General features: G+C 36.2%; 1 protein-coding gene across 1 annotated transcript in view; it reads left to right on the plus strand.

Annotated features, from left to right (window-relative positions):
- The window catches only part of lama2 (laminin, alpha 2), a 208,555-nt gene that overhangs the window by 71,398 nt on the left and 109,548 nt on the right, over positions 1-27,609 (plus strand). The window contains exons 4-10 of the mRNA XM_066699351.1: positions 13,403-13,645; positions 19,094-19,273; positions 20,062-20,151; positions 20,322-20,439; positions 21,882-22,060; positions 22,259-22,358; positions 27,038-27,198. Of these exons, the coding sequence (XP_066555448.1) occupies positions 13,403-13,645; positions 19,094-19,273; positions 20,062-20,151; positions 20,322-20,439; positions 21,882-22,060; positions 22,259-22,358; positions 27,038-27,198 (1,071 nt within the window). The remainder of the gene's footprint in view (positions 1-13,402; positions 13,646-19,093; positions 19,274-20,061; positions 20,152-20,321; positions 20,440-21,881; positions 22,061-22,258; positions 22,359-27,037; positions 27,199-27,609) is intronic.

Consider the following 27,609-nt stretch of genomic DNA (forward strand, 5'->3'; position numbering starts at 1 on the left):
CAGCAACAGGTATTTGGTTTGTTTTCCCGATTTCTGTAAATAAACTGTGGATCGTGGATCGTTTGTCGTGTGGACATATTTCAACCTGCATTAAAAGTGGATACACATGACCGGGGAGGGGGGTGGGCATGGTGCCATAACTTGTATTCACCTAGAAACTCCTACACCAGTGGTGGAAACAGCTGATTTCCAATGAAGACGGATATTTCTAGCAGAGCACAAATTGAAAATTGTGCATGCTCACCCATTTCAATTACAGAGCTCCACCAAAATAGATCTGTGATTGACAAGCACCAGAAACGGCGTCTAGTTTGCCTGCATAATGTCAGTTGATATGGGATTTTTCGCAGGTGATATGTGGTTGTGAAGCAATGAATTGTTACAGTCAAAATCTGCCTGATTTCATGGAGATTTTTAACTTAGTTTTTTGATTTCAAAATTACTCAAAATCATGCATTTCAGGTCTCCAGTTTTCAAAATCTTCTGGATGAGGACCCCCAAACCCCCTGCCCTAAATTCCTCAATACTCTTTGCCCTCATTTTGCATTTTGTACAGTGGACAGTGGGACAAATGGAAATAGTAAACACTTGAATCTAATAAGACACAAAATGCTTGGAAGTTTCTAATAAGTTTATCTGTATACCTACAATAATCCTTAACAAATTAAAACAATTAAAAGTGGTCTGAGCATTTGAATACTTATATTTACATTTATTTAAACATTTTATTTTTGTACTTTGTCAAATAAATGTACTAACTATAAGCAGAATTGTGTGTGTGTGTGTGTGTGTGTTGGAAAGGGGCATTAGGAGGTGTGATTTTTTCCCCCCTCTGGAGTCTGGACCTTGACTATACCTTGACCAAGAAATTTGGACCCTGACAAAAAATAATTGACTACCCCTGCCTTATACCGTTCATTTCTTAATCATCCACTTAAAGAGATATTCAATGCCCCTCCCCCCCCCCCCCCCACACACACACACACTGTACCCACATTGAAATTGTTAGTCTTTGTAGGTTGTGTAAATCAAAAAGGAAAATATCCCATTTATATGCATCAGATATTCAGGTTGTAACACGAAAACATTTGCAAAAGTGCAAGGGGGTTGAATCTTTCCAATAGCCACTGAGTAATTCTAACACTTAAAAAAATCAAATGCCTCACACACACAGGCTTAATAGCCTTTAAATTTGAATCGGGTGCATACAAATATAAAAGTATTCAGAGTCCACACACAGAGGCATTGGAGAGTAAAGGCTGAAATGTGAGACAACTAGACTCACCCTGTCATTGAACTGCAGTCAGAAATTATTGGAGCAAACATAAATAGTCAATTAATATGATTATATGCTTATGTCTGCCTGTGCTCTACAGCGATTTTAAAGTGTTTAAGATCTCTAAAAGAATTGGCATGGCCTGTTCATTATATTTGTGTGGGCTGCCTGTTTTTCTCAAAGGATGTAGATATCACTGTGGGCGAAACTGCATTTTCAGAGAGTACTGTGACAGCTGCTAATTAATTTGTATATGTCTTCAAGTGAATTATTATGTCTGGGGTTAAAATGTTAAATGTGTCTCACCCAGGGAGGAGATGAAGCTCAAGAAACACCTGTCAGTTATTTATATTTATATATATATATATATATATATATATATATATATATATATATATACACACTCACCTAAAGGATTATTAGGAACACCTGTTCAATTTCTCATTAATGCAATTATCTAACCAACCAATCACATGGCAGTTGCTTCAATGCATTTAGGGGTGTGGTCCTGGTCAAGACAATCTCCTGAACTCCAAACTGAATGTCTGAATGGGAAAGAAAGGTGATTTAAGCAATTTTGAGCGTGGCATGGTTGTTGGTGCCAGATGGGCCGGTCTGAGTATTTCACAATCTGCTCAGTTACTGGGATTTTCACGCACAACCATTTCTAGGGTTTACAAAGAATGGTGTGAAAAGGGAAAAACATGCAGTATGCGGCAGTCCTGTGGGCGAAAATCCCTTGTTGATGCTAGAGGTCAGAGGAGAATGGGCCGACTGATTCAAGCTGATAGAAGAGCAACTTTGACTGAAACAAGCACTCGTTACAACCGAGGTATGCAGCAAAGCATTTGTGAAGCCACAACACGTACAACCTTGAGGCGGATGGGCTACAACAGCAGAAGACCCCACCGGGTACCACTCATCTCCACTACAAATAGGAAAAAGAGGCTACAATTTGCACAAGCTCACCAAAATTGGACAGTTGAAGACTGGAAAAATGTTGCCTGGTCTGATGAGTCTCGATTTCTGTTGAGACATTCAGATGGTAGAGTCAGAATTTGGCATAAACAGAATGAGAACATGGATCCATCATGCCTTGTTACCACTGTGCAGGCTGGTGGTGGTGGTGTAATGGTGTGGGGGATGTTTTCTTGGCACACTTTAGGCCCCTTAGTGCCAATTGGGCATCGTTTAAAAGCCACGGCCTACCTGAGCATTGTTTCTGACCATGTCCATCCCTTTATGACCACCATGTACCCATCCTCTGATGGCTACTTCCAGCAGGATAATGCACCATGTCACAAAGGTCGAATCATTTCAAATTGGTTTCTTGACCATGACAATGAGTTCACTGTACTAAACTGGCCCCCACAGTCACCAGATCTCAACCCAATAGAGCATCTTTGGGATGTGGTGGAACGGGCGCTTCGTGCCCTGGATGTGCATCTCAGAAATCTCCATCAACTGCAAGATGCTATCCTATCAATATGGACCAACATTTCTAAAGAATGCTTTCAGCACCTTGTTGAATCAATGCCACGTAGAATTAAGGCAGTTCTGAAGGCGAAAGGGGGTCAAACACAGTATTAGTATGGTGTTCCTAATAATCCTTTAGGTGAGTGTATGTACTGTGCAAAAGTTTTAGGCAGGTGTGAAAAAATGCAGTAAAGTTAGAATGCTTTCAAAAATAGACAGTGTTTGAATTGAGGGGGGGCTGGGGGGGTTCGGGACCCCCCATAAGAGAGAAAACTTTGAACTTGGGGGGGGTCCCGATATTTCATTGACAAAAAATATTTTTTGTCAACATGAATGCCCTGACACGAGACGACTTATTTCCACAATTTCCACAATTTCCATCAGTGTTCCAGAATCGTTTTTTTTTTTTTTTTTTTTTTTTTACTTCACTGACGTTCTAAACACCCGCATGTGTGGAGCATGTCAATTCGTTCCCGCCATGGACCCGTGTGCATCCGAAAACTCGCAGTTCTATTAACACATCGGAGCAGTACAGGTTTAAACGGTAAAATTGAATACATTTTACTTAAACATAATATGTATCAGAATGTATTTAGTGTAAACAACGTAATACATTAAATACTGTTTTAGTTCTGGTGTGCACATACACTAATTTGATGCAGTATATGGATGACTATGGGTGTGATGAAGTTCATTGTTTTAGCAGGTAACAGATTATACAAGTAATGCATCACTCTTTTTTCATCAAAGTTGAACATAATGATTACAGTTCAACATATTGCTGTTACAGTAATCCAATTACAAAACAAGGGTAACTAAATAAGTTATGCATGTATAACAGTTACTCCTATAATCATCTTAGAGTTACTGTTAATAATTTAAAGAATGCTTTTTTAAATTAGAAAAACATTTAACAGTATATTTAATATAGCAGTAACATCTTTTCTTATTCCAATCTGGTCAAGAGATTACTTTTGAATTATAGTGACGGTATTCCCCCTTGACCCAAAAGCTATTGATTTCTCACATAATATTTTGGGCTGCTGATGAGCTTAAATTTGTCCTTGTGCATTTCAGATGGTTATAAACCATTTCTCTATAAAGTGTTATTTTGTGGATGTTTCTTTTTTCTTTCAAACATTCTTCATTGTTTATTGAAATAAAATGGACACTTGGCAGATCATGGGGAACATGGCACAATTTACAAACACACACTCTGTGTCTATTAAAATGTCGACGTGGAATCGACAGTTTTTTTCTAACATGCCCCAGAGTATGTCAGAGAGCATATCCATACAACTACACCATGAAGACCAAGGAGCTTTCAAAATAAGTCAGAGAGAAAGTTATAGAAAAGCACCAAACTTTGAACATTCCCGGGATCACAGTTATTAAAAAATTGAAAGAACATGGCACAACCATGACTCTGCCTAGAGCAGATACTCTATCGAAACTGAGAGACCGGGCAAAGAGGTCGGTGGTCAGAGAAGCCACCAGAGGCCAATGGTAACTCTGAAGAAGCTTCAGTTACACAGCCAGGATGGGAGAAACTGTCCATATGTCAACTACTACCAAGTTTCTCCACAAAGCTGGGCTATATGGAAGAGTATCTGAATTGCTGAATATCACATCAAATCCAATTTGGATTTTTCCATAAGGCATGAGGAAGAAGCAGCAAAGATGTGGCAAAAAGATCACTGGTCGGATTAGATCAAAATTTTACTTTTTGGCTTAAGTGCAAAACGCTATGTGTTGCACAAAGCCATCATTGCTCATTTCCCTAAGAACACCATCTCCACAGGAAAGCATGGTGGTGACAAGCATCATGTTATGGGGATTCTTTTCAGTGGCCTGGACTGTGATAAATGTCAGAATTAATGGCAAGATGGATGGAGCCAAATATAAGAAAATCCTGAAGGAAAACCTGCTTCAGACTGCAAGAGACCTTGGACTGGGACAAAGGGTTACCTTTCAACAAGACAAAGATCCTAAACACACAGCCAAGACTAAACTAGAGTGATTAAAAAACAAGCAGCCTAGTGTCCTAGAATGGCCCATACAAATCCCAGACCTCAAGCTGATTGAGAATCTGTGGCAAGACTTGACAGTTGCTGTTAACCAACAGTGCCCATCCAACTTGAGAGAGATAGAGCAATTGTGCCAAGAAGAATGGGCAAAAATTACAGGAACCAGATGTGCAAAGCTGGTAGACACTTACCCCAAAAGACTTGCAGCTGTAATTGCTGCCAAAGGTGGTTCTACCAAGTATTGACTCGGGGGGGTGAATACTTATGTAACTAACACATTTTTTTTTTTATTAATTAACTTCAGTTTCACAATAACACCTTTAGAGAGAATCCCAGTTAAATCAATTTTCATTCCAGATTGTAACGTAACAAAATGGGGAAAAGTCTTTGGGGGTAGATACTTACGAACTCCACTGTATCTGTCTTTACATTTGTCTGAAACAGGGTTTGCATGTGACCAAGGAAAAGAAAAACATGGATGTCACAAATGATAATGATTTGTGTATTCACATCAGTACATGTGTCAACAGCAGTGATTCATTTAACACATAGATGGCAGCTAACACAATTACTTGAAGTAACACACATCTACAGGGAGCACACTTAAGATTCAATCTAGTGATTTGTCTTTGCAGCAATAAAAGTTAAGAAAAATCAACACCAAATGGACTAACTGATTGTACATTCAAGTACATATGGATGCAATTGTTTGACTTATTAAAATTCTGTATATTTGATATGCCCTTAACAGTATTTACAGACGTGGCCGAAAGTATTGGTACCCTTGCATTTTATTCAAATAATTAGTTAGAAGACCTCTCTCAACACAAAAAAGCCAGAAATATATATATGTGCAGGGCACGATGAAATCAAAAGACTATCAAGGCATTTTGGAGCGACACGCACAGCCCATTGTCAGAAAGCTGTATCTCAGTCGCAGGTCATGGGTGCTCCAGCAGGACAATGACCCGAAAAATACCTCAAAAAGCACCCAAGAATGTATGAGAAGAAAACATTGGAATTTGTCTTCTCTGAGTCCTGATCTAAATCTCATTGAACATCTGTGGAAAGAGCTGTAACTTGCAGTTGGGAAAAGGCACCCATCAAACCTGAGAGAACTGGAGCGGTTTCCTCAAGAAGAGCGAGCCAAACTACCAGTTGAGAAGTGTAAAAATCTCATTCAGAGCTACAGACAGCACTTGATTGCAGTTATTGTCTCTAAAGGCTGTGCAACAAAATATTAGGTTTAGGGTCCCAATATTTTTGTGTGTGCCATTTACATTTGTTTTACTATTTAAAGAAATATGTTATGTCATAAATCAAAGCAAAGTTTCTGTTCTATTGAATGTGAAATAAAGAATGGTGGATACCAAATACTTTTGTCAATTTCTACTTAGTTCAGAAAACTTTTGCATAACTATATTTTGCTGTGGAGATATATGGGCTGATGCTTTTGCTTACTTTATTATGACCCTTCTACATTGTCAAGACATTGTCAAGTAGTTTATTCTGTTGAGGGTTTGTGGAAGTGTGTACAGATGTGCTTGTGAGTTTGTCTATGGGAAGAGTTTAGCTCCATGTTAATACACCCATTGTAAGATCACACCCAGAGCTGGGATATACATGCTATACATCTCCAGAGTTGTTGCCTTTAAAACAAGTGTCAAATGCCAATACTAAACATATAACACGTGTACCTGCCTCTGAGTGGATAAATAGCATTAGATGGCTCAGGTACAGCTTGATGGGCTAATGAGATGTATATGAGTTAGCTGCCTAGCCTGGTAACAATGGACAAACCCATATATATAATATTTGTTATCTGACATGAACACTTTGAATGTCTGAATTCCACTGTCCAGTTCTGTCTATCTTTAATTCAGAATTACTAATAAAGTATTTATCTTAGTAAATTAAACCTTATTCAAATAAGTGTATGTTTTTCAGGTTTGTGATATGAGTGTACTTTCATCTACATTTTGTAAGAAGAGCATGATATAAATCCCTTTCAACAATTTGCAACTCCCCTGTTGTGCCACAGAGGATGTATCGTTTAAATCTATTTACTTAAAAGCACTCCTTGGTGCCATATTACAATGCATAAAGCTTTTGTTGTTTTGTTTTTATTTTTACGTCTGAGTTTCTTTCAAAACATATTCATGTCACTGAGGAGGTGATCCGTAATTTGTCTGAAATGATCAAGGAAATCTGTTGCAGCTTTCCACTTACACAAGATGCAATGATAAAATTGATTTAATTACTAGCACAATTTGTGGTGTCATTCACTGGCCCAAGATCGGTGTCTCTCATAATGTCTATAAAACAGCTGGAAGATTGGTAGCAAATACCTCATAACCTCTTCCGAGACTTGTGCATGTATGACTGAAGGAAACTGCTTTACATCACAAGCTAGGAAGGGTACTGCTACTTAAATGCAACATTAAAACTCCTGCAAAAATCATAATTACATAATTCAGCCTTAGGGGTTAAATCTTGATAATCCCTGCTGATCGTTTTACTTTACAAGGTGCTTTCACATACTAGCATTAGTATGTGTTTACTTGACTGAATGTTTACAAACCATTCTTTTTGCAAATGTTCAACTAATAATGTCTACACACTATATTAAAGACAACAGAATAATTTAGAAAAAATCATTAAAACTGGAACAGTGAAACAAATGGTATGTAATAATCACACTATGGCTGTTGTGTGTTAATATTAAACAGTTTAAAAATTATAAATTATATTTTTCATGTAGATCACTTTTTTATATGTTAACAACTAAATAAAATCATAGTATTGCTTCTTTCATAGATTTATTCTGCAAATAGTTCCCACTGGTTCAATTTTATACACCAATAAAACACATTAAGTATAGGACTATTTGCAAGTGCTTCAGTTCGCTCGCAACATTTAAACTGATCTTATTCCTAATTAGCATGATACATTTTCCTCTCATCACACCTGATAGGATTAAATTGAATGTGTAGTTTCTTTACCTTGTGCTCTACAGAAATGTGGCAAGATGAAACTTGAATTATTTATATGGCATATGGTGGTCAGACAATTAACACAGGATGCATTCCAGTACTGTTCCATGTAACAAAAATCATAGCTGACCTAAACTCATGCAACCTGTGTTGCACTCAAAATATTGCAGTTTAATCTGTATTCTATGATGGGAACAAAACTACAAATCACTTTTCTGTACAGGTACAAGAAACATCATCATCATCATCATCTTATTAACTAATACCAAGGTTATTGGGAAGAATTAAACACAGTGCAGTAAAATTAAATGGATAGTAATCAGATGGATGTGTGCAAGATGTTGGGAAGTTGCCAAGAAGCCATTTATAGCAATTGTAGGATATTTTGAGAACTTTCTGTGCTTGTGTTTTTGCAGATTTCATCAGTTAAGCTCTTGTTTACCTGTCATAATCTCAAATTAATATGTGCCACAGAAACTGAACCAAAACAAAAATGGCAGAATCTCCTCGTAAAAATATAAAGCTCTCCTTTCAAAAATAAAAGTTTGTTCTTTCCTAAATCACAGATGTTTAAATATCCCTTTCCATATATGGTTATTAACTAATCAGAAAATGGTCATGACTTGTCCACATAGATAGTAACACTGAATATAGACTGCATATCAGAGGTTGAATTGATGTTAGTTGGTTAGTTATTGTATACTTATGTGAGAAGTTAGCAATGATTCATTAGTTTGCATAAGATTATGTCACATAGATCTGGACCAGATCTAAACATTGTCCCACTCACCCACTCACCATTGCAATTCAAATACTTGATGGAGTATTTCATTCGAGAGAAAATTGTTCCTTTCTGCTCTGTATAAAACCAACCATCATCCTATGTTTTTAATTTTGAATTTGGCGGGTGGATTGGTGTTAGGAATTAAGTGTTAATGAAATGCATTTCAGCTAAATATGTATTTCAATCATGCAGAATTATGTAGTGTGGGTAATAATGAGGTATGCATTTACATTAATTAGGTACAGAATAATTGAAATAGTAACCATTCAGGGCTGTCCGTCACATCCGTTTGACAGTAAACTTTATGAACACTTTAAACACATTTCAGTATTTTACAACCCTGATTCTGAACTGGTTTGAGTAATAGAACTGATGTTTGGCTAGGGCCAGTCCTTTCTTAAAGGGAATGAGCCAAGGAGCTGTTGCAGAGGCAGTGGCTGGGTAGGAGGTGGGATGTGAAGCAGCAAATGCTAGTTGTGTGTGTTAGGGACTATGCTTTACCATACTACACTATCCTATACTTTCTTGGGTGGAAGTAAGTGACCTGAATGGGAGCTGTTTATCATCAAATAAATGTATGCAGTAAATGTCTAAGCACTGAATGCTTTAAATAAACCGTAGGAAATCTGTCTATTTGTCTCTGTCTCGCTCACTATATATATATATATATATATATATATATATATCTTTATATATATTTCTTTGTTATGCCTTCAAGGTAACAGGGTTGTATAAATTACTTAAATAATTCAAGGGGATTTTCACATTTAGATGCATTTAAAAATCTATCGGAATAAACATTTCTTAAAAAAAATACTTTCAGCAAATTCTGAACAAAGTCGTACAATAAATTGTTTGTGTTGTTTATAATACAGGCACTGAAGACTGGAATAAATACTTACTTTGAGTTGAAATTGGAATTGAAAAATACAAACACACATACTGTACAGTGAGGGGAAAAAAGTATTTGATCCCCTGCTGATTTTGTATGTTTGCCCACTGACAAAGAAATGATCAGTCTATAATTTTAATGGTAGGTGTATTTTAACAGTGAGAGACAGAATAAACAACAAAAAAATCCAGAAAAACACATTTCAAAAAAGTTATAAATTGATTTGCATGTTAATGAGGGAAATAAGTATTTGACCCCTTCGACTTAGTACTTGGTGGCAAAACCCTTGTTGGCAATCACAGAGGTCAGACGTTTCTTGTAGTTGGCCACCAGGTTTGCACACATCTCAGGAGGGATTTTGTCCCACTCCTCTTTGCAGATCCTCTTCAAGTCATTAAGGTTTCAAGGCTGACGTTTGGCAACTCGAACCTTCAGCTCCCTCCACAGATTTTCTATGGGATTAAGGTCTGGAGACTGGCTAGGCCACTCCAGGACCTTAATGTGCTTCTTCTTGAGCCACTCCTTTGTTGCCTTGGCTGTGTGTTTTGGGTCATTGTCATGCTGGAATACCCATCCACGACCCATTTTCAATGCCCTGGCTGAGGGAAGGAGGTTCTCACCCAAGATTTGACGGTACATGGCCTCGTCCATCGTCCCTTTGATGCGGTGCAGTTGTCCTGTCCCCTTAGCAGAAAAACACCCCCAAAGCATAATGTTTCCACCTCCATGTTTGACGGTGGGGATGGTGTTCTTGGGGTCATTCCTCCTCCTCCAACCACGGCGAGTTGAGTTGATGCCAAAGAGCTCGATTTTGGTCTCATCAGACCACAACACTTTCACCCAGTTCTCCTCTGAATCATTCAGATGTTCATTGCCAAACTTCAGACGGGCCTGTACATGTGCTTTCTTGAGCAGGGGGACCTTGCGGGCGCTGCAGGATTTCAGTCCTTCACGGCGTAGTGTGTTACCAATTGTTTTCTTGGTGACTATGGTCCCAGCTGCATTGAGATCATTAACAAGATCCTCCCGTGTAGTTCTGGGCTGATTCCTCACCGTTCTAATGATCATTGAAACTCCACGAGGTGAGATCTTGCATGGAGCCCCAGACCGAGGGAGACTGACAGTTATTTTGTGTTTCTTCCATTTGCGAGTAATCGCACCAACTGTTGTCACCTTCTCACCAAGCTGCTTGGCAATGGTCTTGTAGCTCATTCCAGCCTTGTGTAGGTCTACAGTCTTGTCCCTGAGGAGTGCTCCTAATCTTAGCTCGTTACCTGTATAAAAGACACCTGTCCACAGAAGCAATCAATCAATCAGATTCCAAACTCTCCACCATGGCCAAGACCAAAGAGCTGTCCAAGGATGTCAGGGAAGTCGAAGGGGTCAAATACTTATTTCCCTCATTAACATGCAAATCAATGTATAACTTTTTTGAAATGCGTTTTTCTGGATTTTTTTGTTGTTATTCTGTCTCTCACTGTTAAAATACACCTACCATTAAAATTATAGACTGATCATTTCTTTGTCAGTGGGCAAACGTACAAAATCAGCAGGGGATCAAATACTTTTTTCCTCACTGTATATACAGGTGCCAGAGCAAGAGAGGGCAGTAGGACATGCATCTTTTTTTGCTTCTACATATAATTATAACATTAAACAAAACTTAATTAAATGTATTTCCAATCTTTAAATGTTGCACACATCTGTCTTGTTCCCCCTAGTATGGTTAACTTTTGATTTCCCCCCAAAACGGAAAGACCAAGGCTGCTCATCTCCATTGTTTAAAAGGTCATCCTATTCTCTAAAAGAAAGGTCAGGTTTGCTTCAACCAATAACTTGAAAACTTGAAAAAAATAATGAAGAAAACAAGAATGACAGCACTGATTTTAAAATGATTAAATTATAAAATAAAAATACTGATTTAATATGCATTCAATAAAAAAAAACTAATATGTGTGTTCATTTTAAAATCAAGCTTTTTTTATTAAATATTTTAGATTGAAAAAAGAATAAGGCCGACTTATTCAGGTTACGGCGTGCCTAACATGAGCAGAACCAGAACCTAAGTTTGTTTGCTACAAATTAGAATTAGTCTTTATGGACAGGCAGGAACACTTTTGAGCAGTTTTCAGCAGTAATTTGCATCCACCCTTATGCTGCTTGGAAGAAGGGGCGTAACTATTAATACATTTATATGATGAAGCACAGATTTATGCCACTGCATTATACCTCTCTGCAGTACCTTTGAACTGAAATCCATAAGTGTTTACCACAGTGTTTGCACAAATAACTGCTATGTCAGTTGTTGATTACCAGGTCACATTCCTTCCTGGCTAATAAAAACAGATGTGGCGTGTTAGAGTGGTCTCATTACTACATCTGCACTGTACACAAGCCAGTGCTTCAATCAACAATGTTCGGAAAACAGGACCCCTCTTCTTTCCACTTCCTCTGCAAAAAAGAAAACAAAGAACTTTTGTAACATTTTACAGACTACCAGCATGGAATCATATTATGTTTCAGTTGATGAGATGATTCTGGGTTAGTTAGCCTTCAAGCTATTATAACCACAGAAATGTAATACTGTATTTATAAAGATGAAAGTCGTTTTTCATCCTTTGAGTCCATTATGAAATGTTGAGTTAGTGTGGCCCTTGTATTGATACATTCTGAGAGTCCTCACCTTTCTAAGAGGTTCAATGTAACATTGCCTTAAGCTCTTTAAAAAAAAAAATCCTTGATAGACATTCCTTTATAGGGACAGTGGTTTACAATGTAACTAAATCATTAAAGTGTACTTGAAATGTATCTATGTCCAGTTTTAAATGAGTGAAAACTAATAAACCCAGTGGTATTCATCTCAATAAAATGAGAGATGATGGTATCACGGGGAAAGCATGCTATAGAACTTTAAAGGGACAATACAAATAGATGACAGGTTCAAGTCTGTAAAGAGATCATTTTCCAGAAGTTGAATAATATTGTTAATCTTTCCAGTAGTATACTGTTTTACTCTGCCTCTTTATTAAAAAAAAAAAAAACTATAATAGTGTGCCTGAAAGGTGACTTAGCTAAGAAAATGCAGGTGCACATTCTGGTCTGTTTGTTTTTCATTTTTACACAAAATGTAACAAAAATATATATTTTTCTATATATTTCAGATTTTTCCATATTTGTCTAAATATGCAACATTCACATATATAAAAATCCTGCCAGTCCTTTGTTGCTTCCTATAGCCATCGGTCCACACTAGATTCATGCACTCTTGGAGTTTCTTTCTATATTCCCATTTGTTGTCATTGAGTTAAACTCCCAAACCAATTTTCTGACTGCTCCCTTGAATAAAATGTTGTTGTATCCTATTATTTTTGGGTATTAACCATCCCAGTAGCAAATTTCCTTATGATTGATGCTACTGTCAAATTTAATATATTAATCTTATGGAAATTAATTATTAATTTTTCACCAGACCTGTGTAGGACGATAAGACCGACTGACAATACTCAACTTTCCCCATGATGAAGAATTGTCCTGACTAGACTGCTTTTGTACATGTCCACCTTTTATATAGCAGCAATCCCTCCAAAAGCATCTGTTCGATTCCTGTCATTTTGTGAAGTGACCAGTTGAATCAAAATGGTTGCCAGGTGACGTGAACAGCATTTTCAGGTTCTGAATACAATTGAAAATTGCGTATGTAGAAGTATGGTATTATTTTGTAAGACATGTAATTGATATGTACCATATTAATATTACTTTTTAACTTTTTGATGTATGTTTTTTTTATCATTTATTTCCTCTAGCATGAACTTGCAGTTTCAAAGAGGAAAATAACATTGTGTCCATTATGTGTTGCTACTAGTTATTTAATTAATTCAGACTCAGAGAAGGACTCAGAATTGTAAAAGAACAGGTTGTTACACAAACTTATTTTTAAATGCTTGTCTTCCACAGGTTTTCCAAATCGCATATGTTATAATAAAGGCTGCCAATTCTCCACGACCTGGAAACTGGGTGTTAGAGCGCTCTCTGGATGGTGTTAGCTTTAAACCCTGGCAGTATTTTGCAATTACTGACACAGAGTGCCTTACCCGCTTCAATATAGTCCCAAGGAGAGGACCGCCATCCTATACCAAAGACGATGAAGTAATATGCACCTCCTTTTATTCAAAGATCCATCCATTGGAGAATGGTGAGGTAAGGAATTAAAAATGTTGCATGCAAATTAAGAATTATTTCAAGGGAAAGCACATAAAAAGTGAATAGCCAAACACTACTACTATTACTCTGAAAACCTTTTGCTAAAATTGAAATCCACTGACTGTAGTGCAGCTGGGAAAAAGTATGAATACATACAAATCTAAAATACAGGTATCTTGTTTAATGTTTTTGTATTTCAAGAAAATAATTTGTGTTAAAATATTGCTTCAAGATTGGAATTATTTCATGAAGTTACATTGTCTCCCATGATCTGAACACTATCCCTACCACAGTCATTCTATCTCGGCAAGGTCAGCTTAATTTGCCCATTTAAATATCACTCACTGAATAATAAGGCATTAATTTCAAATTATTTTATCATTGATTAGGCACTGGCCTTTGAGTGCTTCACTGACACTTTGGTAAAAACATGGCAGATTTTGCTCAATCAAATAGTACCTCTTAGATTCAGGTTGTTTGAGAAATGCTATTATGGTGGCTATGGTGAAGGGTGTATAAAGTCATATTCAGTTTGAGTCATGTTTGACCACTTCTGTGTGTACATCATTTGAATGACTGGATTTAAAAGTTGTTGCTCCATGGCATTTGTTATTGTCTGGAGACCTCCTGAACTCAATTCTGCCTTTTTAGGTTTGCAATCCATGGATGACTTGGCCCATTGTTGCTATACCTCAAAATTCTGGAGCATCATTCTTAAATAAATCAGGGATTATTCCACTTTGAGTGCTTTTAAATCTAGTTTAAAAATTTACTTTAATTTAAAGATTTTTGTGAATGTTCCATTCCCTGTGTTTCCCTGTTGTTGTAATTTGATATTCTGTCTTGTATAACGACTGGCATTTAAAGTGGATCCACCACAATTCATAAAATCACTGTTTTATGTGTAGTTTTTGTATAAGAATGATACATACCATTCTTCCAGATCGAGTCAATCATATATGCAACTTGTAAAAATTTAAAACAACAAATGATGGCAGATGTCAAATTTCAGCATGTACACTCTCTCAGTTCTTTTGGATGTGTATGTGTCCTCATAACAATGTTATTATTATAACATTTTAATGCATTGTTTTTTATAGGTAGTTACATACACATATTTCCATATCTAAGAATTGCAGTCAGACAAAACAAAATACAATTCTCTCATGCAGAAAAAAAAAATGAAATTAAGGATGCATTCCTGCATGCTGTCATAAGTATGCAGCCTGCAATTTCTTGGAAGTTTCTGTGTCCATATGGAACTTTTAGACTTTATAGTAATGCGAAGAAAATTGCAATCTATTCTTTTGGAGCCACTTTTCATAGTTATGGTAAATCAGAAAGCATGATGTTTTGACTTGGCAAATAACAGTGGCAATTTTGAAAAGACCAACTGAGCGTCACCATCAGACTCCAGAGAATTGTATCCACCTGCTTCTTGACAGTTCTGTGTTGCTGTCAAAAATCAGAATCACAATCTCAATTTAACTTGTAATGTCAGAACTCATTTCACACATTGTTTTATAATATAGGGCTCAGACTGCTTTTGAGGCAGTTTCACTGACGTTTTGTGTTTTCAAGACAAATTCCTACAAAATCCTATTCTGAAATAAGAGCTATTTTTCTCTGATATTACTTATTCTTATAAGAGAACACATTGTGTGTGTTAGTATCTGGTTGCTTGATGAAACCAGGTTAAAGAAAGTAAGAAATGTTAATAAGAGGTGTGATGTAGGCTATTGTGTGAGCACAATATATACATTTATCCTGTGGGAACTACAAAACTAAAATAATGTGTTTTTGATTGAAGAGAATAAAAGGTCTCATCAAATGTAAATTGGCTGCACTGATTGAGTCAAATTATCTTTCTTCTGGCAATAATGCTGTCAATGCATTCACATCTAGAAACTTTTAGGAAATTATGTATTACATTAAACCATCAAGATGACCCATTGCAAACTTATTCAGAGACTTATATAATAAATATGAAGGATTTATGTGAGAACTAAATTCAAATGCCCTATTTTTAAGGCCTTCCAGCATAATCTAAACCACAAAGTGTCACAAAATAATAGTAAACAATATTAATATATATACAGACTGGTGAAAAATTAAAGGAAAAACCAACATAAAGTGTCTAAGTAAGGTGTTGGGCCACCACGAGCCGCTAGGACAGCTTCAGTGTGCCTTGTCATAGATTCTACGAGTAGAGAATTCTACGATTCTATAGGTGTTCAACTGGGTTGAGATCTGGTGACTGCGAAGGCCATAGCATATGATTCACATAATTTTCATACTCATCAAACCATTCAGTAATCCTTGTACCCTGTGGATGGGGGCATTGTCATCCTGGAAGAGACCCCTCCCATCAGGATAGAAATGTTTCACCATATGATAAAGGTGATCACTCAGAATAACGTTGTAATGATTTACAGTGACCCTTCCCTCTAAGGGGACAAGTGGACCCAAACCATGCCAGGAAAATGCCCTCCACAGCACAACAGAGCTTCCGGACCCCCTCACTGTAGGGGTCAAGCAGTCAGGCCTGTACCATTCTCTTGGTGTCGCCACACATGCACTCGCCCACTTGTCGAGAATATGGTGAAGGATGACTCATCTGACCAGATCACTTTTTTCACATCTCTGTAGATTAGTGCATCACTGAACTCTCAAATGTGCATTTGTCTTTGTAATGAGGGGTTTCTGCACTGCAACACTACTATAATATCCCTCTCTGTGTAGTTCTCGACGGACTGTTCTTGCTAACACGGTCTGATCACATCCTGCATTGACATTCTCAGTCACCTGGGAAAGAGTTGCTCTTCTGTGTTTCCTTACATATCGCAGTAATGCACGAGCAACACGGTCATTGAATGTACGCTTTCAACCACAATTTCCAACCCTATTTACTGATATCTTTCCCATAGATCTAAAGGCAGATGTAACTTCAGTCACTATTCCTATTGAAACACTAGCCAGTTTAGCATCTTTGTGACAGAAGCTCCTGCCATTCGTGCCCCAATAATGATCCCTTTTTAATAGTCACTTAGATCCTTTCCTCTTGCCATCTTGATCCAAAACCGAGGTCAGCTGGGCCTGCTCAGCATTTGTATACATACCAAGGATAGGATGTTAATTGCTTAATTGTATCATGCAGTACACCTGTTTGGAGGCATGTCCATTCGCTATGTTTCTCCACTCATTTATTCAGGTTTTTCCTTTAATTTGTCACCCGTCTCTATGTATGTTTGTGTATATACAGTGCCTTGCCGAAGTATTCACACCCTTGCACACTTTTCACATTTTGCAGCTTTAAAGCTTGCAGTCGTGATTGCATGAGTATTTAAGCCTTTTGGTGTGGCAAACCTAAATTAATTCAGGTGCACAAAATGACCTAAACAAGCCACACAATTATGTGAATGGCCTCTGTCTGTGTCCAGTAATAGTGGTTCCCATGATTTCAGAATACAAACACCTGTCTCTGTGAGGTTCCTTGATCAGATCATGCATTTAATCTCTAAATTAATTTGAAATATCTCACTTAACTCCATTTACAGATATCTGAAATAAATTTAAAGATATCTTGAATACATTTATATCTTTATTTCATTTCAAGATATCTCCAATTCATTTCGAGATAACTTTAAATGATTTAAAGATATCTGCAAATGACTTCCTGTTCATTTATAGATATCTACAAATCGTTTCAAGATATCTGTAAATTACTTCTTGTTTATTTAAAGATATCTGCAAATCATTTCAATATCTAAAGGCATCCACAAATCACTGACAGACTTCGGTATGTTGGCTGAGATTACCACTTCCTGTTTACTCATTCAGTTACATAGAAGTGAATGAACAAATGATAATCTTGGGCTACATACAGTAAGTAATTTGCAGATATCTCCAAATGATTTACAGATATGTCTAAATGAACAGGAAGTAATTTGCAGATATCTCCAAATGATTTACAGATATGTCTAAATGAACAGGAAGTCATTTGCAGATATCACTAAATGATTTGAAGATATTTGTAAATGAACAGGAAGTCATTGGAGATATCTCAAAATAAACAGAAAATAATTTGCAGATTTGTTTCAATGAATTGCAGATATCTTATTTTAAAGTGTAGTAGAAGATATCTTCAAAACATTTAAAGATATCTGAAATTAATTTAGAGATATCTCTAAATATTTAGAGATATCTTGAAATGCAATTGAAGATATCTCTAAATGATAACTTGGCTTGGCATAACTGTGAGGCCAACAGCATTGAAAGAGCTACAGAGTTCAATGGCTGAGATGGGAGGACATGTGCATCAGTCACAAATATCCAGAACACTGCACAAAACAAACCTGTATGGTAGGTGGCAAGCAAGTAGGATGTCATTATTTAAAACATCTCAAAGCCTGCATGTAGTTTGCAACAAAGCACCTGGGTGATCCTGGAACAATGTGGCAAAAGGTGTTGTGGTCAGAGATCAAATTTGAAAATTATACTGGTATAATTATTATAAATGATAAATTATATGAAGTATACTGGTGGCAGCTTAATGTTATGGGTATGCATCTCCTCAGCAGGGGCCGTAAAGCTTGTTAGAATTTAAGGAAAAATAGATGGAGCAGAGTACAAACAAATACTAGAGGAAAATCTGTTTGTCTGTTCAGATTTCTGTTGTTAAAAATATCTAAAAATGGATAGCACATTTCACAAACATAGTCATTATTTCCACAGTATACTTTGCTGTATGTACAGCCTCCTAGCTGGGTGACACAGAGCCACTAGAGAGAAATGACAACTGATTTAGTGACTCAGCACCCCTATACTGTGAAGGAGAAGAAAACTCCTAACATAACCACAATGCTACCATGATTAGCTGTTCAGTGAAATTACTATTTTTAATTGACAATTAGGGAAGGACATATCCTTGCCAGTATACTGTAACACTCATTCATAGAAAAGTGTCATCTATCACAGAAGAGATTAAATTTACACAGACACCCACACCATTAAATCCCCTGATTTTTTGCACATTCTGTAGCTCTGCAGACATCACTAGGATTTCTTTTTTTTTTTTTTTTACTTTGCTGTGCTGTGCATTCAGTTGAGCATGCCTTCCAAATACATATTTAAAATGCTTTGAAAAGGTTATAATTATCAATATCAGCTACATATAATGTTTCAAAATACAATGCATAGTAAAGACTGAATAAAAAGCTTATAAGGTAGTGAGTAACACCTATTCTGAAATATGTTTATAACCATCAAAGTTGTGAAATACATTTTTAATAGCATAGTATATAAAGTAAAAGTTCTACAGAACTTGTCTGACTCTTTGAATTCCCTTGGTCAGCTATTGTCTTCTAGTCCTGAACAGCAGCAGCATTGAAACATGACTCGATTTGTTAAAAGTGTCTTTACACAGCGTTCTGTTTTTTGGTTTAGATTCACACTTCTCTTATCAATGGAAGGCCCAGTGCGGATGACCCATCACCTGTCCTTCTGAACTTCACCTCTGCTCGCTACATTCGCCTTCAGTTTCAGCGGATAAGGACACTGAACGCAGATTTAATGACTCTAACTTACAATGATCCCAGGGATGTTGACCCAATTGTTACTAGAAGGGTAAGATCTTTACAAAAATAAAACATAAGCACAGTGTTTCTGTATATTACTATCAGACATGTTATTAATTTATATTCACTTGTCAGTCTATACTATTTCTCACCAGAAAATTAATTGTACAGCTTGTTGTTTGTCATCCAATGAGAAGTTCTTAATTCATTGTTGTTGTTGTTGTTTTTTAATTGAGGAATCTGTTAACTTCCTAAAGAAGGTTAATTTTATTCTGTATGAATACTCTGGCCAACAAAACTACTCACTGAGTTTTTCATAACAGAACTAGGACAGGTTAAAAGTGAAACTTTCTCATTAAAAGGTGCTATTTATTAAAAAGGCTGTGCAGTAGAATGCTCTTGATCTCTACACAGAGTAATACATTTGGAATACAAATAGGTTGCTGTTAAATATACGCAAAGATCATATCAGTTTGGAATTTATTGTTATGATTAATTATAGTATCTTAGAAGAGTGATGACCTACACAGACTGAATAAGTGGTCATTAATTGTTGCTGAATGGAACTTTTTTATTAATTATAACCTGCATGAGGTAAGGCATGAAAACAGCATGTTAATCATAAGTTTGGATAGACTTTCCATGAGTTGTCTATTTTGAAATAAAGTACTTTTGATCGTTTAAGTACTTTTCAGCCAGCTCTGATTAATCTTAATTCTGTTATGGCTTTACCTTATTCTTATTACATTTAAGGCAGTTTATTTAAGTTTAATATGTATTTTGTCAAGAGAATTTCCCTAATATTCTAATATATCTAATGTGTCTTATTTTTCACAGTATTACTATTCAATCAAAGACATATCAGTTGGTGGAATGTGTATCTGTTACGGACACGCAAAAGCTTGTCCCTTGCACAGTGAGACCAAGGTTTGTGTTTTTCTGCTTATTTATTTTATTTTATACACAGTATGTGTGTGTATTTTCATTCAAATTAAGTAAATGAAGGATTGTTTGCAATTAAGTTTTTATTTTATTCTTATTTTTTGGACATTTGGTTTTACAGAACAGATCATTATATTATATATTTTATCTTGTAGAAATTCAGCTGTGAATGTGAACATAACACCTGTGGAGAAAGCTGTGATCGATGTTGTCCTCTTTACAACCAAAGACCCTGGATGGCTGGGACCTTTCTAACACGGCACGTTTGTGAAAGTAAGCAAATTTAATGCCCATGTATCAGTGGGGTAGATGCAATTGTGCCTCTGGGTTGATGATTCTTCAGCACAGTTATTCAAAAATCTTCTGAATTTGTGTAGCTTAGCACCCCTGCTTGCATTGTTACTCTCAATGCTTTGAAAATCAAAAGAGTTGAAGGGAAATTGTGACCGTCGATCTAGGAATAAATAGAAGTGAATGCATTTAAGAGGAAATCATTTCTAACTTGCACAACATGCACCTACATCAATGTCAAGGGTTTATGTGAAGGTGAAAAAAACATCCTAATAAATCCTTGGAAATGCAAAGAATACCGAAGAACAGACATCTGTGATAATAGAAAATTCTTGTAAAATGAAGGCACATACATGCTGTCAGTCTGCTGTGGACAAAGTGAATGCTGTTACGGCTACTCTAAGGCATATTAAGCAAGGTATTATGATTTTGCAAGACTGAATGTTCTACGCAGTACAAATACAATTCCTGGAATGATGTGTCATGTTGTGTCTGATGTCTGCAGGACTGCTGTGGGATCTGGTTGGGTAACATCATAAAAGAGTTCAATACATGATACTGCATTTGAAAATACAAATAGATAAGAAACTCCTGTTCAAATGTATTTAATTTATTTATATATATATATATATATATATATATATATATATATATATATATATATATATATAGTTACATTTGTATCATGCACAATATTTCCTCTTTGTATGTCTTTCTGGTAGCATTTCAGTTTTTAAATAGATGTCAAAAAGCCATGCTGACTCCTTTTAAAATTCATGGAAACGTATCATTTAAATAATAGTTGAATTAATTATGTGCAGTCAAACCACTTGTAAGTAATTTAAACCTAGCATTTTTGCTTGTGGTCAAATTAACTTTTGAATTTCCCTTGTGGAAGAGAATATGTATAATTATTCATATCTGCTTCTACAGACCTGTGGAAAAATAATTGGAATAATATATACTGTATATTGAAGACATGCAGACATTCCCCACATGAAAATCAACTCAAAATATTTTCACTCTTACTAGGTTCATATTTTTAATATATTCATTCATATACATGGCTCATATATTTCAGTTTATAAAGAACGTATAACAGCAATTTGAGTACTTTAATGTAAAATGTTACCATTCTTTTCTACTAACAGTTAGAAACGTGACCTCCAGATATTCATGAATATCAGTTTTATATGGTTGTTATGTGCATCACTATTCACAATGTAATACATTCTTCAGTGTTTATATTTGTTTGTGTCTCTTTGTTATTTGTTTTGATATTGTTTTATATTATATATTTGTAGACCTAAAATTATGCCTTTGAACACAGTCTGAACACTTAATGGACTCTGTATAATACAAAATTGCTTTTTTTATTATCTGTACTCATATCACAACTTACAGAAGAAGTACTTTGTTTCTAGAATGCAATTGTCATGGGAAGTCAGAGGAATGCTCCTACAATCAAACTATTGCTGACAGGAAGCTGAGCTTGAACATCAATGGGGAGTATGAAGGTGGCGGCATCTGTCTGAACTGTGTCAACAACACTGCTGGGGTAAACTGTGAGACCTGCATTGATGGATACTTCAGACCACTAGGAGTAAGATGTCATTTTTTAATTCTTAGCTTGACATTGGTGTGTGCTTGTCCCGGTGTATGGATACTGTTTGATTGTGTTTTGTGTTTAATTAGTGACAGTTGCTATTTGTATAAGAGAGACTTTCATCACAGTTGTGATTAATGTTTGCCTAGATCTCTGCTTGGTGTTACAGAGTATGTTCTATTTGCTTAATTTTAGGTTACCCCAGAAGAGCCTGATCCCTGTGTGCCATGCTTCTGTGATCCCCAGGGGTCTCTCCATACCACATGCATAAAAGATGAAACGAAAGCTGTAGGAGGTGTGATACAAAGAGGCATTTATACATTTCAGTGCATTTTAATTTCAGCTTGATGAACATGGGCAAACAGTTTAATTAAGATTAAAACCACTGCAATTCCTCAGCAACCTTACAAATCAAGGAGTATGTTCTTGTGAAACTTCTACTTCTCATAAGAATATTCCTCAGAGCCACCATTCACTCTACCAGCTTGCAGTCATTTTTAAATAATAAACATATTATACACAGTTGTCTAAACAATACTTATATAAGGCAGAATCATTGTCTTCCACAAGTTTCCTTGCTCTTTCATCCTTTTTGATATTAAACATGCTCATCCTCCCTTTCTTTGAACCAAATTTTGTTCTGTAACACAAAATGCTCTCTTATCCTGTACTGCCTAAGAACTTCCCAAATCAGCCCCCCTAAATCCTTCAACAGTCTGCACTACCCAGTGCTCTCATCTGACAGGTTATACCTGGAAAAGTGTGTTTAAAAAGTGTGTTTAAAAAGTGTGTGATTAAATATACTGGGATAGTATATCGTGGCTGACACCTTTTACCTGTGCTGAGAACATTGTGGCAGGATATAACGTTAAAATGCTTCATACCTGAAAAGGTCAAACAAAACTGACATTTCTAATTAAATATAAACATACCAAGAGGTATATATTCAGATTATAGTTACATTATTCTTGTTTACAAAAAAGAACCACCATATCGATTGGGTTAGAACAAATAAACAGTAAAATAATTCCTGATACGATTTATTTGTATTGTTTTCCATGAATTTGAGTCACAGACTAAGAAAGATAGATTATACGATATGCTATACCTTCCGCAGAATAACAACCATTACCTATAAAGTGCGTTAGTTGGCAGCAATAGGATCAAGTAACAATAAGAATCGTAAAACCCAAATATACACCTACAAAGCATACATAATGTGAGCAATATTTTCAAAGGCAAGTAAACACTGCTTTAAAAACGTATAAACAAACGCACAATAAAATAAATAATGGAACTTACATGATTGTGAAGTAGGCTATGGATAGAAAATTGCTGTTGAAAATATGCATAAGCATGACATTCACAGTCTCAGAAATGTTACATTAGTTGGAGCTCAGAACACAAACCCATCATTTTCTCATTTCAGGGATCGTTTCAAAAGCAATTGATCATCATTGCTGTAGCTACTGGTCTGACAAGCTCATAAACAAAACCTTGAAACGTGTTGGTAAACCACAAGGGTTTTATCTGACTTTATGAAAGAATTGCAAAGGGGAGCTGGAGCAGGTGTAAAAATACCAAATGTTGCCCCATTCTTAATAGATGCCCTACCTCTTTAAATTTTGGGAAAGTGCCCTTTTCAACCTTTCATCAAAGAATAAACTGGAAAACATGAATAATAATAATAATAATAATAATAATAATAATAATAATAATAATAATAATAATAATAATAATAATAATAACAATAATAACAATATAGATACATAATATTAATGATATATTTTCAATGTAGCTTAGGGGCTGGTTTCAATTTATTTTGATCTGTAAACTTAATATCTCTTTTGATTTTATAATAATGTGTGTGTACCTGACACTGTGTCTGGGTTGCCAGGGATACCCCTACTGCAAGTTGCAGTTTTACACTGTGTTTGCTGAAATGTACTGTAAATAGTACAAAATATGTTCACATGTATAGTTTGAAAATGCATAGTTTATTCTTACTATTTTTTAATTCTTATTCTTACATTATACATGTCTGTTAGGTTTATATCTGTTCACAATGGAAGTTTTTTTTTTATATAGTGAATGTCTTCCTTTTTTAGAGTGTACACAATATGTTTTAAATTAGCATAGTTAATACCTTTGAAATGTAGGTTTTACAATAGGGATGCACCGATTAATCGGCCAGCAATCAGTATTGCCAGATTATAGGCAACAAATGTAATAATCGGTATCTGCCGACTGCTTTAAAATGGCCGATTACTTGTGACTGATTGTGGTGTCTGTAAAGGCATCATGCTTACATAATTTTTATAATAGGCTAATGCTTTTTTCTCCAGTCACATTTCATTAGATAATATAGTCCCAGGCTGCTTTGTTGTATACACCGATCAGCCATAACATTATCACCACCTGCCTAATATTGTGTAGGTCCCACTTTTGCAGCCAAAACAGCCCTGACCCATCGAGGCATGGACTCCACTAGACCTCTGAATGTGTGCTGTGGTATCTGGCACCAAGACGTTAGCAGCAGATCCTTTAAGTCCTGTAAGTTGTGAGGTGGGGCCTCCATGGATCGGACTTGTATGTCCAGCGCATCCCACAGATGCTCGATTGTATTGAGATTAAGAATTTGGAGGCCAAGTCAACACCTTGAACTCGTGATTCATCAGACCAGGCCACCTTCTTCCATTGCTCCGTGGTCCAGTTCTGATGCTCACGTGCTCATTGTAGGCGCTTTCGGCAGTGGACAGGGATCAAAATGGGCACCCTGACTGGTCTGCGGCTACGCAGCCCCATACGCAACAAACTGCGATGCACTGTGTGTTCTGACACCTTTCTATCAGAACCAGCATGAACTTTTTCAGCAATTTGAGCTACAGTAGCTCGTCTGTTGGATCGGACCACACGGGCCAGCCTTCGCTCCCCACGTGCATCAATGAGCCTTGGCCACCCATGACCCTGTCGCCGGTTCACCGCTTTTCCTTCCTTGGACCACTTTTGATAGGTACTGACCACTGCAGACCGGGAACACCCCACAAGAGCTGCAGTTTTGGAGATGCTCTGACCCAGTCGTCTAGCCATCACAATTTGGCCCTTGTCAAAGTCGCTCAGATCCTTACGCTTGCCCATTTTTCCTGCTTCTAACACATCAATTTTGAGGACAAAATGTTCACTTGCTGCCTAATATATCCCACCCACTGACAGGTGCCATGATAACGAGATTATCAGTGTTATTCACTTCACCTGTCAGTGGTCATAATGTTATGGCTGATCGATGTATAAGGTCAGAGCTTTCACACTCATGCCCCGTTTCCACTGGCGGACGCTTATACGACTAGTTAAAATAAACTGAAGGATAATAATTGGATCGGTAGCAGACGATTTTATTAATATTTTATGAATAACTGGAAGGTGTCAGGCTGTGGTTTTGTGAATAGTGTGCAGGTCTGTTGTATAACAGCCCCGCAGAGACAGTCAGTATGAAGGCGAACGCGATTCAGTTAACGTGTGCCCATTTACCAGTTAAATTAATGAATATCCATGGTATTAATGAAGCAGATCTGGGTTTCCCTCTAAAACATTAAGGTCTGGTTTAATAAATGCGTCCATAAATGCCATGACTGAAACATGCACACTTTAGTTACATTTTAACCTGCTATATTGTATCTGCTGTTACTGTATGATTAATCGTGAAACGTGTGTATTTAGTTTCAGCTGTAACTTGCCCTGGTTAAGGACGTCTGATAAATACATTAAAAATAATACTGCAAAAAGTGTCGTTTGCAGGTACAGGTCTCTAGTAAGAGTAATTAGTTAAGGGAGTCAAGTTGTGCCATTTAAAATATATATCTACTAGCACATATCTTGTTGATTACAATAGTAACAATACTAATAATATTTTCCATGGAAACGTTTTCTTACGGTAACATAATGCTTTGAATATAATGTTGTCTATACACGTTTAGCTCTTCCTAATATATCTTAACAGAAAAGTGTATTTATGTCTCCAATCATGTAAAGCATGAAGAATTAAATTGACACAAAAGTCCTTTCCACATCAGGCTCTGTCGCTCGTAGTGTTTTCTGTCTTTGTTTTTAAAACAAAACACAGCTCTTCCATTGACGTTTTTTAATCTTTAAAATACAGACGTGTTAAAAAACGAATGTTTAAATGTAAATGTTTAAAAGTTCGTTCTTTTTGCAACTACGTTATGAACACATCTGTCTGACATATATATAAATGGTCCTTCCCCGCTTCAGATAACATATGCATAATACGTGAAGCCTGCTACTATAGTAGTGAATAATAATCTTAAGAAGAATTTGAATAAGATGTGCACTTACGTACATATTTAGTCTATATTGTACGTTATTAAATACACTAATCTGTAAAGAAACCAGAAATTCTTTTCATACAAATCCAAGGTAAAATAGACTACATCCGAAAGAAATGTATCGGCTTTGTAGATGGGTTTCCCCATTGCGTACCTTGCATTTCTAAAAAATACACCATATGTCAAATTGGTGGCCTTTCATATGTCTGAATGGGGTATACGTTTTTTCTTATTCAAATATATGGAAAAATAACTTGTATAATTAAAATGAGCTGAAATTAGAAGCATTTTTAATTTAATTTATGACAGGGTAACATCGGTATCTGCATCGGCCAATCATGTTATGTGAACATCTGCTATCGGTATCGGACAATATTTTTCTTATCGGTGCATCCCTATTTTACAAGGTGTGATTCTTTGCATGTTTGTAAAGATTTGGCATAACTAGTCTTACATCATTGTATTTCTTTAGAACATATTTCTACTGTCTTTATAGTAACCACTCCATTTAAAACAATTAATTAGTATTAATTCTAATCTTATAACATTTCATTTTACATTATTGTAAAATTTCCACACTTACATTTCTGAATTTCTACAGTTTTTATGTATTTCTTTCCTTTCACTGCAGACTTGAATGCTGGTTCCTGCCATTGCAAGCCTGGCTACAATGGAAAAATATGTGACAGGTGTGCTTTTGGTTACACTGGCTATCCATTCTGCATTCGCTGCAACTGCAGCCTGGATGGGAGCCAGAATGAAAATCCTTGTGAAAAGCCATGCAAGTGCAAGGTAGGCAAAAAAAAAGTTAATGAGCATAATCAAGCAAGAGTTTAACTAAGCAACTAAACATAATTATTAATATGAGGTTAAAATGATAAGACTAGCAATTCCATTTCATCACAGTTGCTGTGGGACCTTTGCATCACTTAGCATAAATTGAATAATGTCATCTATCACTCTGGCTATAAAGCACAATTAAGTTTAATTTGTCTGATGGTGAGAGATGTATTTTCTATTCTGATATTTTTTTATTTATTTTTATTCTAAAACCTAGTTTACTAAATGGCAAGTCTGTGGAATGTCAAGTAATACATGTAAATGTGTCTCCTTTGTCTGGTTTAAATAGCAGGTTGTATAGAGAAGCAATATAGGAATATCAACTGCTGGGTTCCCTGTTTCAAAAACACTTAATACTTGTAA

This window comes from Amia ocellicauda, chromosome 1 (assembly GCF_036373705.1).
Source record: "Amia ocellicauda isolate fAmiCal2 chromosome 1, fAmiCal2.hap1, whole genome shotgun sequence".
In the NCBI taxonomy this organism is placed as follows: Eukaryota; Metazoa; Chordata; class Actinopteri; order Amiiformes; family Amiidae; genus Amia; species Amia ocellicauda.